Here is a 15,365-nt window from a genome sequence, read left to right as displayed (position 1 = left end):
ATTGCAAGCCTTTTATTATTTTAATATTGCTGATCATGGTTTACAGCTTAACAAAACTCAAATATCCTATCTCAAAAAAGTAGAATATTCTAGGAATCTTAATCTTAAACTGTAAAGCATAATCAGCAATATTAAAATAATAAAAGGCTTGCAATATTTCAGTTGAATTGTAATTAATCCAGAATGTATGACATTTTTTTTTTTTTTAATTACATTACAGAAAATAAAGAACTTTATCACAATATTCTAATTTTCTGAGACAGTCCTGTAGATGTAAATAGCTTTTCTGCATTTTTTTTTTTTTTTTTTTTTGTGTGTGCGGTTGCACAAACTATGAGATGAATGTATCCATAGAATCATCTCAAGTAGAAGCAATCTAACTAAAAGGAAAATAGCAATCACTGTTTTACTAGTAATGGTTGTTACATATGGTGGCCAGTATATGGCCGCTTCGTATTGATTTATTTTTTTTTTTTACATGTATGTGTGTTTGTGGATGAAAAATGGCAACCACACACATGTGGGTGTAATTGGAAAGACCCCCCCTCTTTGTGTTTGTTGGTCCAGACTTTACTGCTGCTGATGTTGTTCTAAGAAGAGCTACTTCACCTGTTTAAACTATCTGGATTTGGCTCAGTGTTTTTGAATAATGATTTTGAAGAAATGTATCCTGATCATGATGAGAGTAATGGTTTTACTAATGGGGGGGGGGGGGGGTCGCTGCTGCTAATGTTGATACCTGATACATTTTATCAATAAAGTTGAAAATATCAGAACTCAAATCCAGGCTACTTCTTGTACAATTGTTATTCCTCACATTAATTCTGCCACTTTTTCACAGTTTCGGGACATTTCTCTTCCAGAATTAGAGCGCATCATATCCTGTATGACATCTTCCTCCTCCACTCGGTTGTTTAAAGACTTATTCTTTACTATACTTTATTTACGTAAATGTGTCTAAAGTACTTTTATGTGTCTCAAAAGAAGGTGTTCACCCAGGAGGAATATACTTCTTTTATCTTTTATCACAATATCAATACACAAATAATATAATATAAAATATAGGCTTATTATAATAATAACAATACTATAAAAAAATAAGATACATCAACCTTTCTATTTAGAAGTCCACCTGTCAGATAAATGTCTATTTTGATATTAATTTTATTCTAATATTAATAGTTAAATTTATTTCTATGTATCCCTATTTTTTTCCTATTTAATTTCTTTACAGGTGGTTAATTAATTTCCCTAAACCCTAAATAAGTAAACAAGCACAACACTAAGAACAATAAAAAAAAATAACTATATCAATTCAATTTGATCAAATAAACAAAAAAAATCAGTCAAACTTTTGGATGGTTCTTCGGGGGTTGGCTCGCCACTTCAGCTTTCACTGAAGAATGAAGGTGGTTTTTCTCTGAGGGCGATGATGGAGGGAAAAGGGGGTGAGGAAGAAGATCCAGGAGGTGATGAGGAGGAAGAGGGGGACCTCAATGAGGAAGAGTAGGAGGGGGTGATGAAGACGAGGAGTCACAAAAGTAGTTCACAAAAAACAAAAAGTAAAGTAAATTATACGTATACATATTTTATTTACGTAATGAAGTGAACCTTGAGCCTTGTATTCCCCAGTATTATCTCATGGATTTTTAATCTGTCTATGGTTTCTGGATCTTTTTCGTTTTAAACTCTACTTTCTATCTAAAGCTTTGGGAAACATTATCTCCTCACAGTTGGTATCATTTATGATGGAAAGGGTATTTTTTACCAGCTTTCAGTCTAGTTTTGAAGCTCTCCAAACCACAGAGACCAGTCTTGTCCAGGTGAGCAATGACCTGCTGCTGAGTGCAGGTATAGAGGTGAAAGTTCAGTCTTGATTTGATTAGGTTTAACTGCTGCGTTTGATACTGTGACAGCAGCATCCCCCTCCACCATTTGCAGTCCTGGGTTGCGAATGACAATTCTGCTCTTAGCTTATAATATTCTAGAAAAAATTCTGGTGACTAAATCACTTTACGTAATGGCTCAGTTCAGTTTCAGTGTACCACAAGGCTCAGTACTTGGTCCCCTTTTTTAATATGTACATGCTACTCCTAGGCCACCTTATTCAGGGCCATTACTCTTTCCATCTTCCCATCACACCTCGGGCTCCTGTCAGCACATCTTCATCCTTCACCACCCTCACCTGCTGCACATCCTTTCCATCTCTGCTTTGCCAACCTGTACAGATCAGTCTCTCCCTCCTTACTGTCCAGCCTAACATACAAGTCATCAAACGCCCTCTGTTTGGCCTTTCCCATGTCCCTGTACTCAGTACTGGAGTTGAGGGGGGATGAGGGGGGATGGCATCCCCCCCTGAAATAAAAACGGTCAAAATCATCCCCCCTATAAAACTGCCATCCCTTATGTCATTTCATCAATGAATGTGGTTTTACTGCTATTTCAACATTTAGAGTCATCACCAGAAAAATAACACCAGAAAAATAACTTATTTGACAATTTTCACCTGTTTCAAGTAAATTTTCACTTTAAATAAGTAGGAAAATCTGCCAGTGGGACAAGATTTATCTTCTCATTACAAGCAAAAAAATCTTGTTCCACTGGCAGATTTTTCTACTTATTTCAAGTGAAAATCTACTTGAAACACGTTAAAATAGTTTTTTCCATTGATGAGTCTTGTTTTAAGTGTATTGAGATTTTTTTACTAAAATGAGACATTTTAACTAGAAATAAGACAAATATTCTCATTAAGATTGTGAGTTTTTGCAGTGATCCATGTTACTTATCCTGTGAAGGACAGAGTCATATTGATAAGTTCAGAAAAGTGTTTTTTATTGTTGTGTTTTGATGTATTTGATGTAAGCCCAGTGGATATTTAAAGCTTACAGAAGGCTGCATTTAACTGCTGCTATGTCATTCCTGCCGTATTTCTGCAGCTGCTTTGGTCACTGCTATTATTTGTAATATATTATATTATTTGTAATCAGCACAAATTATCTGTCCCCATATGATAAAATCCACCATCCCCCCTGATTTTTTTTTTACAACTCAAGTACTGGTCGTTCTGGCCTGGATGGTTGTGGAGCTCTGCTAAAAAAAAACTCTACAATACAAGGGCGGAACTGGAGGGAACAGTATAAGAGTCCGACGCACGTCTTTTGTCTCCTTCAAAGTTTCTGTATTTAAACAAAAAACCCTATAACAAGATACGTCTAGTATTTGACCAACAGGTGGCAGAGATGCATCAAAACACAACTGATAATACTACAAGAGGCACCTGCAGCCTCTGGGCCAGGGGTCAGCAACCCGCGGCTCTTTTTCAAAAATGTTTGACCTTTTCCTTTTTTTCTTCTTTTTTTTCTCTTTTTTTCCTTTTTTCTGTTTTTTTCTTCTTTTTTTCGTTTTTTTCTCTTTTCTTCCTTTTTCCTTTCCTTTTTTAACCTCGACATTTCAACTTTTTTCTCGACATTTCGACTTTTTTCTCGAAATTGTACTTCAACATTAATCTCGACGTTTCAACTTTTTTCTCGAAATTTCGACTTTTTTCTCGACATTTCAACTTTTTTCTCGACATTTCGACTATTTCCTCGACATTTCGACTTGTTTCTCAACTTTTCGACTTTTTTCTAGAAATTTTGACTTTTTTTCTCGTCATTTAGACTTTTTTCTCGACATTTCGCCTTCGGCCATTTGCATTCATTCTAAGGCTTATACATACATGCGGCTCCAGACATATTTGTTTTTTGTGTTTTTGGTCCAATATGGCTCTTTCAATATTTTGGGGTGCCGACCCCTGCTCTGGGCCAACACCCCCACAAGTGGCCAGCACACTGCCCTACCCAAAAGCCCCCCCAGGACCAGCCCAAGCACACAGTCCACCACCTGAGACATGCCCCTGCCCTCAGAACCTATTGACTGAGTAAGTTTTCTTGACTCAGAGTTTGTTGAACCTCCTTCATGAAACAGACCTCGCTGAGAGAAGTGAACACAGGTTAATGACAACAACAATAATGTCATTTATACCGTGGCAATAGAAGAGAACAGGGTGAGGAGAATTGCATCATGTGAGGTCTACCAGCAGTCTAGACCAGGGGTCGGCAACCCGCGGATCTAGAGCTGGCGTAGTGGCTCCCTGGAGCTTTTTCAAAAATGTTTGACCTTTTTTTTCCTTTTTTTCTTCTTTTTCTTCTTTTTTTCCTTTCTTCTCTTTTTTTCTTATTTTTTTCTCTTTTCTTTTTTCCTTTTTTCTTCTTTTTTATTTTTTTCCCTTTTTTCTCTTGTTTTTTTTTCTTTTTTATCTTTTTCTTTTTTTCTTCTTTTTTCCTTTTTTTCTTCCTTTTTCCTTTCTTTTTTAATCTCGACATTTAAACTTTTTTCTCAACATTTTGACTTTTTGCTCGAGATTGTACTTCAACAGTAATCTCTACATTTTGACTTTTTTCTCGACATTTCGACTTTTTTCTCGAAGTGCATAATGTAAAAAAAATCTTCCCTCAGTTATAACTAATACAGAAACATGCAGCATGTGTTGCCTTCATTCTAAGGCTGATACAAGACTTTTCATTTCTTGCGGCTCCAGACATATTTGTTTTTTGTGTTTTTGGTCCAATATGGCTCTTTCAACATTTTGGGTTACCGACCTCTGGTCTAAACCTATAGACCTATCTGGGGCACAGTTAAGAGACTTACTTACTTATACACAGACACACACACACACACACAACGATAAATACACCTCCCTCATTATTCAGCAGCTTCCGTGGCTCCGCTGTTCCCCCCTCCTAACAGCTACCAGGTTGCAGAGCCGCACCAGGAAGGCTGCTGTGCTCATTTGGATGGAACCCCCCCCACCCTCTCCGCCCCTCCACACATGCAAGTCTTCACTATGATGTGGTTACATTTGTTATGAGTATGTGGCTTTTCAGGTGCTGAGGTGTTTTTTTTTGCACCTTCACACTGTATACACAGTGTACCTTCACACACTTTTTTTCCTCCTCTATCCCGGTGTCATCCCTTCTCAGCTAATTGCACCAGTGTACACATGTCATATGTTGTCATCTGTTTTGACTTTCTTTTTTGTTTTCTGGATGGGTTGTACTGGCAGTAATTTCACTGTGCGCTGGTTCAGCGACAAATAAAGCTCTAAATAAATCTAATCTAAAACCAGACGGAAGAAGAAGCGCTCATAGACTCCATGTACACCGGACTGATTACTCCTTATAAGCCAAACTAAGATAATGTACACTAGACTAAAGGATAGTTCATATGTACCAAACTGCAGACAAAAGAAGACTCCATGTACACAGCACTGAAGAAGACTTTATATACCCAGACTTCAGAATAAGACTAAAAAAGAATAATAAATACATTTAAAAAATGTGTGGCTCAATTCAAAATACTTATACTTAAATAGGGTAGGGGAGGATATGTTTTACAATTTCCATATTTATTGCTTCTTGCATTTACTTTTTAGCAGCAATTTGGAAGACGTTTTTTACAGCAAAATATTTGTATGCCATTTTATTCCTGTTTCTATTAAAAAAGATCTTAATTCTATTGGACTTACAAAGTGAAAAAAATGCACGGTGGGTTAAACTGTACAATCACGTTATTGAGGTTCTATTCTTTCTGTTATTGTTTCTTTAAACGCATTCGGAATCTCAGTGCTGTAGGTATTGATCTTTGGAAAGCACTAACAAACTTTTATCTTATATGTAAAATAAAGCTACACCGATGACTTGAGATCCTGTAATGCTGTAATCTGAAAATATTTGGGGTTGTGGATCAAACTGGAGGAACTAAGTCAGCACAGTTACAATCCTGAAGGTCAAACTTTTTGGAGTGATGTGTGTAATTTTGTGTCTGAAAGCATTGAAACTGATTTCAAATTATTTTGGAAGGATGTGTTGCTTGGTGTTTTTGACCATGTAACGATTAGAACAAAGCCAAAAGAAACATTTATTATTAATTTGTTGATTATCCTTGCAAAATTCCACATCCACAAATCCAAATTCTTACACAAAAAACACTCTTTTTTTACTTTTCATTGTGAATTCAATCAGTATCTGGACTCTATTAAGTTTTCTACAAATTCAAAAGCAATCAAAACCATAATAGCAATTTCCCCACAATATATTATACTGGACTGTCTCAGAAAATTAGAATATTGTGATAAAGTTCTTTATTTTCTGTAATGCAATAAAAAAAGAAACAAAAATGTCATACATTCTGGATTCATTACAAATCAACTGAAATATTTCAAGCCTTTTATTATTTTAATATTGCTGATTATGGTTTACAGTTTAAGATTAAGATTCCCAGAATATTCAATTTTTTTGAGAAAGGATATTTGAGTTTTCTTAAACTGTAAGCCATGATCAGCAATATTAAAATAATAAAAGGCTTGCAATATTTCAGTTGATTTGTAATGAATCCAGAATGTATGACATTTTAGTTTTTTTAATTGCATTACAGAAAATCACAATATTCTAATTTTCTGAGACAGTCCTGTATAGTTAAAACGTTGCTGTGTGTGTGTGGATCAGGTTTTAAAAGAGTGTTGCATTTGAAGGCGGAACTAAAGTTTACATCTCTGTTTCCGTCGGGCCTTTACTTTGGAACAACTCGCGGAAGTAAACAAATGGCTCTGAGCGTCGGCGTCAGTCTTGATTGATAAGATTAGGTTTATTGATGTGTTCTTTGTGGTCTGACCTGGATATCGTGGTATTTCCAGTGAGGATGAGTTCGTTTGGGTCTCTGAGAGAGTTCATCAGTCAGCGACTAACTGCTGCTGCTGAAGAAATATTCACAGAGTTTGAAAAAACCATCGTCCAGTACGAAGAAGAGATCGACCGACAGAGAAGACTGCTGGATATCACCTGGAAACCGGAGATTAAACTACACAGAACAGGTAGGAAACCACAGATTAAACTACAAGGAACAGGTAGGAAACCACACATTAAACTACACAGAACAGGCAGGAAACCGCAGAATAAACTACACAGAACAGGTAGGAAACCGCAGATTAAACTACACAGAACAGGTAGGAAACCACAGATTAAACTACACAGAACAGGTAGGAAACCACAGATTAAACTACACAGAACAAGTAAGAAACCACACATTAAACTACACAGAACAGGTAGGAAACCGCAGATTAAACTACACAGAACAGGTAGGAAACCGCAGATTAAACTACACAGAACAGGTAGGAAACTGCAGATTAAACTACACAGAACAGGTAGGAAACCACCTACTTACTGACTTAGTTACTTGAATCATGTTTTTTTTCTTTCAGTACAGATATTTTGATTTGATTGTTCTCTATATTTTCTGTACTTCATTCAACATTAAATTATAACATTAAACAACTGGTTTGCTATTTTTTAATAGAATTCAAGTCATTTCCCATCAAGATTTAAAGGAGCATGAGGCAGGATTGAGGCAGGATTTATGAAATAATTTGTATACGTTTTAAGTTTTCTAGTAATAATGTCAGATGAAGCGTTCCAAACCAAAAATAATGTTTCCTCTAGTGTATCTCTCCGTTGCCTTGAACAGGCTGTGTGCTGCAAAATGTGCTGCAATTCGGGCCCAAATTTCCCGCGCTGTCCTGTGGATGTGACGTCACATGACGCTGCATGCGCGTTCTCCCCGTTCTCCCGTGCAGGCTTCACTGTTGGCTGCAGTACCCCCGACGGCCGTCGTGGTGAAGGGTGGCGCTAGAGAGTCTCATTTCTTAAAAGGAGCTTCATGCTCCTTTAATAAAGGTGAATTGAAATTCCTGAAATTGAGTTCCTGTACAGTTTATGTTGGACTCTGAACAGGGCATTTTCTAGTCTGACCCAAACCCCAGAATCAATGAAGTTATGCACTTTTTGTAAATAAAATACATTGTCCTTTTTTTTATTTAAAAAAGAGCGCAACAACAAAGTTATTTACAAAAAAAGAAGATGACCAAAGTGCTCTGCAGTCTAAAATTCACTATCAAATGGCATTTAGGCAGTAGAGGATGAAAAAATAATTAGAATATAAATTAAGATTGCCATATAGTCAAAAAGATAAAACGCATAATTACTGCTTTTTGAAAGCTTTATTCATTTTGTGTAATTGCAGAAAAGGCCAGTTCTTTGTATTTAGTTAGTTCGTTAGTAAGTTAGTTAGTCAGGATGAATATTCAATCAATCAATCCAGTGTTTCCCCTACCATTATATAGGCCTGGCGGGGCCGCCAGGCCAACGAGACCCCCCGCCAGGCCTAAAAAAAAAAATCAATGATCATTTACGTTTAAGAGCCTCTGCAGCGCTGTTCTGCAACGGGAGTCAACCTGCTTCGTTGCCTAGTAACGCTGCTGAGAGCGCGGGCATATTATTATGGGATGTATAGAGTTTGTAGCTAGTCAAAAAAAAAAGAAAAAATATCGCGGGCGACAGACAACACGATATAAAGAAATGTTTCTGCAGGTCCGTGTGTTTGTGTTTGCATGAGACGCTGCAGGGAAGCATGAAGGTAAAAACAGCCCGACGACACACCATGCGTCCGCGGGGTCCTAGCGCCAGCCATGTATGAGCGTCAAGGCTGATTTATGGTTCTGCGGTACACCAACGGCGTAGGGTACGCGGAGACACGCACCGTACGTGCGTGTCGCCGTGTACCCTACGCCGTAGGCTCTGCGTTGGTGTAACGCAGAACCATAAATCAGCCTTTACCGTCGCTGACACCGGTCCGACTGGTGACCCAGTAAAAAACAACGCATCTAAACACAGAACATCTGGCTGGGATCCCGAATGGCTTAATAACCATAAATACAGCCCTTGGTTGTACCACAGTCCCCATGGTACATGACCAATTTGTTGTTTAGCTTACATTTTTGTGCTGATTGAGCTTCTTTTTTTGGTAAGCAATAATGATTTAAATAACACAGACAATAGATTGTCTTTCCACTAGAACCACTAAAGGTTGATTTTTCCCCCAGTCAAATGCATGTAACTCTGTTATAACAAAACGGGTAAAACAAATATACAATGTTTAAATTATTTGTAACTGATATAATCTCAATTGTGAATAGGGATGTTTTGTCACATATGCCGTCAGCACAAGCAGCCGTTAAAAGAGGACCATCCCACAGGGTTTTCATAGAGATCCCTCTGAAATATTTAGAAAAGATGCTCAATGCTCATATGGGTCAGACCTTTCAGGCCCATGACACTTTGGTTAAAGGTTAGATTAAATCTTATTATTTCATTGAAGTGATATCATTCAGCAATATAGGCCTACAATGATTTTTAATGTAAAACTTTGTTATATTGCTACATGTCGAATATGCCATCCCACGCGCCTCGTCTGTTTAGGATTTTCTTCGGTGGGTACCACCGGGCCTGAAAAAAATTCTAGGGGAAACACTGCAATCCATCAAAAACTTTATTGAAGACACATACAACAATACAGACACAATAAAATAAAGTAAACATGGGCATAATCCATAATATTGTTAGGATTTCATCAAATTGTTTAAGAGTTTGAAGGGTTTTTCTACAATATTCTACCCTGGTGGTTTTTCTCTATATGCAAAGTTATCTCCTATTCAGGAGTTCAGCTATAGTTCAGCTGTTTTCTCTAGTCGCAGAGTCAGCCCCTGTTTATGGCTAGACTGTTTTCTCTATTTGCAGGGTTTAGTTCAGATATTTACTCTTCGTTAAGTGAAGACAATGGGGAGACACAGATATTTTAACATTGAGGGGTCTTATCTGTTATCTGGGTTTGTATTAACTTTGATTCTATTCCACTGGTTTTCTTATGGTGCACCAGACAAACGAACACAAGGATCTTTCATGTCTTCAGCAGGGGGAACGTCTGGCCCCGCAGGATCTGAGTCCCTGGTGTCGTAGTGTGTTACTGATGGTTCCTTTGTTACTCTGGTCCCAGCTCTCTGCAGGTCATTCACTAGGTCCCCGTGTGGTTCTGGGATCTTTACTCACCGCTCTGGTGATCAGTTTTACCCCACGGGGTGAGATCTTGGAGCCCCAGATGGAGGGAGATTATCAGTGTCTTGTATGTCTTCCATTTTCTAATAATTGCTCCCACAGTTGATTTCTTCACACCAAGCTGCTTACCTATTGCAGATTCAGTCTTCCCAGCTGGTCCAGGTCTAGTCCTGGTCCTGGTCCTGGTGCAGGTCTACAATTTAGTTTCTCACGTCCTTTGACTCCTTGAACCGCCACCTTACTGTGGTGGAGGGGTTTGTGTGCCCGAGTGATCCTAGGAGCTATGTTGTCGGGGGCATTACGCCCCTGGTAGGGTCTCCCATGGCAAACAGGTCCTGGGTGACGGGCCAGACTAAGAGCGGTTCACAAGCTTGTTATGAGGAGGAAACCAACAAGGACCGTTACGTCGCCCGGATCGGCGTCACCGGGGCCCCGCCCTGGAGCCAGGCCTTGGGTTGGGGCTCATAGGCGAGCGCCTGGTGGCCGGGTCTTTGCCCGTGGGACCCGGCCAGGCTCAGCCCGAAACGGCGACGTGGGCCCGCCTTCCTGTAGGCCCACCACCCGCAGGAAGGACCGTGATGAGCTGGTGCCATGTGGACTTGGTAGCAGTCGTGGCGAGGTGCCTCGACGATCCAATCCCCGGACTAAAACCCTCACAGTGGGGACATGGAATGTCACCTCGCTGGGGGGGAAGGAGCCGGAGCTTGTGCGTGAGGTTGAGAGATACCAGCTACAGATAGTCGGGCTCACCTCCACACATAGCTTGGGCTCTGGAACCAGCTCCTTGAAAGGGGCTGGACCCTCCACTACTCTGGAGTTGCCCAGGGTGAGAGGCGACGGGCTGGTGTGGGCTTGGTTATAGCCCCCCAGCTCAGCCGCCATGTGTTGGAGTTCACCCCGGTGAACGAGAGGGTCGCTTCCCTGCGTCTTCGGTGCGGGAAAAGGTCTCCCACTGTTGTTTGTGCCTACGGGCCGAACAGCAGTGCGGAGTACCCGGCCTTCTTGGAGTCCCTGGGAGGAGTACTGGATAGTGCTCCAACTGGGGACTCCATTGTTCTACTGGGGGACTTCAATGCTCACGTGGGCAATGACAGTGATACCTGGAGAGGCGTGATTGGGAGGAACGGCCTCCCCGATCTGAACCTGAGCAGTTTTTTGTTGTTGGACTTCTGTGCTAGTCACAGTTTGTCCATAACGAACACCATGTTCAAGCATAAGGGTGTCCATCAGTGCAGGTGGCACCAGGACACCCTAGGCCGGAGGTCAATGATCGACTTTGTTGTCGTTTCATCTGACCTTCGGCCGCATGTCCATGTTCTCTGCCTCCATTGTCGACCCGGCGGCTCGAAGTTGTGGACGCAAGGTCTCCGGTGCCTGTCGTGGCGGCAATCCTAGAACCCGGTGGTGGACACCGGAAGTACAGGATGTTCGGGGGAGGTCATGGAGGAAGACTTTCGGTCGGCCTCAAGGAAATTCTGGAGGACCGTTCGGCACCTCAGAAGGGGGAAGCAGTACTCTGCCGGCACCGTTTATGGTGTGGGTGGGGAGCTGTTGACCTCGACTGGGGACATCGTCAAACGGTGGAAGGAATACTTCGAGGATCTCCTCAACCCGACTGACATGCCTTCCACTGAGGAAGCGGAGAGTGGGGACTCTGGGGCGGGCTCATCCATCACCCAAGCCGAGGTCACTGAGGTAGTTCGTAAGCTCCTCAGTGGCAGGACACCGGGGGTGGATGAGATTCGCCCTGAGTACCTCAAGTGTCTGGATGTCGTAGGGCTGTCTTGGTTGACACACCTCTGCGGCATCGCATGGAGGAAGGGGACAGTACCGCTGGAGTGGTAAACCAGGGTGGTGGTCCCTCTGTTTAAAAAGGGGGACCGGAGAGTGTGTTCCAACTATAGGGGGATCACACTTCTCAGCCTCCCCGGGAAAGTCTACGCCAAGGTACTGGAGAGGAGAATACGGCCAATAGTTGAACCTCGGATTCAGGAGGAACAATGCGGTTTTCGTCCCGGTCGTGGAACACTGGACCAGCTCTACACCCTCCGCAGGGTGCTCGAGGGTTCATGGGAATTTGCCCAACCAGTCTACATGTGCTTTGTGGATCTGGAGAAGGCATTTGACCGTGTCCCTCGTGCCATTCTGTGGGGGGAGCTCGGTGAGTATGGAGTCCGGGACCCTCTATTAAGGGCTGTCCAGTCTCTGTATGATTGGAGCAGGAGTCTGGTTCGCATTGCCAGCAGTAGATCAGACTTGTTCCCGGTGCATGTTGGACTCCGGCAGGGCTGCCCTTTGTCACCGGTCCTGTTCATAATTTTTATGGACAGGATTTCTAGGCGTAGCCAGGGGCCGGAGGGGATCCGGTTTGGGAACCTCAGGATTTCATCTCTGCTTTTTGCGGATGACATTGTCCGGTTGGCTTCATCGGACCGGGACCTTCAGCATGTGCTGGGGCGGTTTGCGGCCGAGTGCGACGCGGCAGGGATGAGAATCAGCACCTCCAAGACCGAGGCCATGGTTCTCCACCGGGAAAGGGTGGCGTGCCTTCTCCGGGTGGGTGGAGAAGTCCTGCCTCAGGTGGAGGAGTTCAAGTATCTCGGGATCTTGTTCACGAGTGAGGGAACGATGGAGCGGGAGATTGACAGACGGATCGGTGCAGCATCCGCAGTTATGCGGTCGATGTACTGGACGGTCGTGGTGAAGAAGGAGCTGAGTCGAAAGGCGAAGCTCTCGATTTACCGGTCAATCTACGCACCTACCCTCACCTATGGTCATGAACTTTAGGTAGTGACCGAAAGGACAAGATCGCGGATACAAGTGGCCGAGATGAGTTTCCTCCGCAGGGTGGCTGGACGCTCCCTTAGAGATAGGGTGAGGAGTTCGGTCACCCGGGAGGAGCTCGGAGTCGAGCCGCTGCTCCTTCACATTGAGGGAGGAGTCAGCTGAGGTGGCTTGGGCATCTGTACCGGATGCCTCCTGGACGCCTCCCTAGGGAGGTGTTCCAGGCATGTCCCACCGGAAGGAGACCCCGGGGAAGACCCAGGACACGCTGGAGAGACTATGTCTCTCGGCTGGCCTGGGAACACCTCGGACTCCCCTCGGAGGAGCTGGAGGAAGTGTCTGGGGTGAGGGAAGTCTGGGCATCTCTGCTGAGGCTGCTGCCCCCGCGACCCGGGAACGGATAAGCGGCGGACGATGGATGGATGGATGGATGGACGGACGTCCTTTGACAGCTCTTTGGTCTTGGCCATAGTGGAGTTTGGAGTGTGACTGTTTGAGGTTGTGGACATGTGTCTTTTATAACCAGTCTTTGATAACCAGTTAAAACAGGTGCATTAATACAGGTAACGAGTGGAGGACAGAGGAGCCTCTAAAAGAAGAGTTACAGGTCTGTGAAAGACAGAAATCTTTCTTGTTTGTAGGTGACCAAATACTTATTTTACCCAGGAATTTACCAATTCATTCAGTAAAAATCCTACAATGCGATTTCCTGGATTCTTTCCCCCCATTCTGTCTCTCATAGTTTAGGTTACCTATGATGAAAATGACAGGCCTGTTTCATCTTTTTAAGTGGGAGAACTTACACAATTGGTGGTTGACTAAATACTTGTCTGCCCCACTGTATGTGGCTATCCTGCTGGTACTGCAGGAACATGTTTCCTCAGATCAGAATGCTCTTTTAAACACACTTCTAAACTTTTCCCCATGTCCGTTTATCCTTCCAGTTCCCCAACAAACGTTCAACTGTAAAGAGGAGGAGGACGGTCCTGACCAGCAGCTCCTGGACCAGCAGCTCCTGGACCAGCAGCTCCTGGACCAGCAGCTCCGGGACCAGCAGCTCCTGGACCAGCAGCTCCGGGACCAGCAGCTCCGGGACCAGCAGCTCCGGGACCAGCAGCTCCTGGACCAGCAGCTCCTGGACCAGCAGCTCCTGGACCAGCAGCTCCTGGACCAGCAGCTCCGGGACCAGCAGCTCCGGGACCAGCAGCTCCGGGACCAGGAGAGGAACTCCAGTCCGGTCCAGGAGAAACCAGAACCTCCGCAGATTAAAGAGGAATTTAAAGAAGATTTGCTGGTACTGAAGCAGGAAACTGATATTGTCATGGTAACTCCAACTTCTGAGGACAGTGAACACAATGAACCAGAACCAAACTTGGACCAGATCCTTTTTTGCACTTCTCTGGAAGCTGAGGAGTCGAGCCGAAATGAAGAACCAAATGAGAGAAACTCCAGCAGCAGAAGTGACAGTGATAATGTGGACACGTTTCCTGTGTCAGAGAGTCATCGTAACACCGACACAATAAAACAAGCTCTGCATCACCAGATACACACCGGCGACAGGCCGTACACTTGTAAAATCTGCTTTAAGAAATTCACCCAAAGGTACAGCTTGCTGGTCCACATGAGAACCCACACAGGAGAGAAGCCATATTCATGTACAATTTGTCATAAATCGTTCACGCAGAAAGCTAACTTGATTTGCCACACCAGGACGCACACGGGGGAGAAGCCGTATGCCTGCAGGTTCTGCGGTAACAGCTTCACCCAACACCATCACCTGACCGATCACATGAGGATTCACACTGGAGAGAAACCCTACTCCTGTCAGACGTGTGACAAACGCTTCTCACGCCTTTACAGTCTGCATTTCCATCTGAAGAAGTCGTGCAGCTGAAAAACCGAACACAAAAACCCACAAGAGAAAAAAGGTTGAAAAAACCACCTCTCCTCAGAAAAAGCCGTTAAAATCCCAACTTAACACTATAATGTAAACTATGTTAGCAGTAAAGACTTTGCATTTCCTCTCCTGTGTGAAATACACCAGGTGAAACGTCCAGTTCTGCGTTTTCAAGTCCTGCAGTTCCCCTACTGACCACCAGGGGATCCAACACCGACTCCACCTGCACTTCATTGTTACCCCTTTTCCACCAAGCTGGTTCCAGGGCTGGTTCTGGGCTAGAGCCAGACTTAGCACTAGTTCTTTGGTTTTACACAGCCTAAGCACCGGCTTCTGGTTCTCAAAACTAGTGCTACAGGAGAACCGACTCTTTGCTGGGCCAGCTCAAAGAACCAGTTTCGTCGGGGGCTACGTGCTTACGTCAAGGGCTGGGGGCGGGGCTGGGGACCTTGTTACTGAACAATCAAAGCAGATAAACACGGAAGAGCGCCGTTTGGAGGCGAGGCTGCGCTCCATCGGCGGGCTCTGTCCCCGCCGATGGAGCGCAGCCTCGCGTCCGAGCCCGCTCCCAGCCCGTCCCCGCGGGCCGGGAATTTTTGTTAAATAAATGGATGTCATAATAAAAGAGTCTGCTAACTTAACCGCCGTCTTCAACGCTCAATCCATTTATTTAATAAAAATTCCTGGCCCGCGGGGACGCC

General features: G+C 43.5%; 1 protein-coding gene across 1 annotated transcript; it reads left to right on the top strand.

Annotated features, from left to right (window-relative positions):
- The first annotated feature begins 6,643 nt into the window (after window positions 1-6,643).
- LOC133458024 (zinc finger protein 892-like) lies at window positions 6,644-15,159 on the top strand. The gene is made up of 2 exons (XM_061737490.1): window positions 6,644-6,910; window positions 13,712-15,159. Exons 1-2 carry the CDS (start codon window positions 6,691-6,693, stop codon window positions 14,659-14,661), a joined length of 1,170 nt encoding a protein of 389 aa, XP_061593474.1. The 5' UTR covers window positions 6,644-6,690; the 3' UTR covers window positions 14,662-15,159.
- The last annotated feature ends 206 nt before the right edge of the window (window positions 15,160-15,365 follow it).

Source organism: Cololabis saira, chromosome 13 (genome assembly GCF_033807715.1).
Source record: "Cololabis saira isolate AMF1-May2022 chromosome 13, fColSai1.1, whole genome shotgun sequence".
Classification (NCBI taxonomy): Eukaryota; Metazoa; Chordata; class Actinopteri; order Beloniformes; family Belonidae; genus Cololabis; species Cololabis saira.
This window is presented reverse-complemented; position numbering and strand designations above follow the sequence as displayed.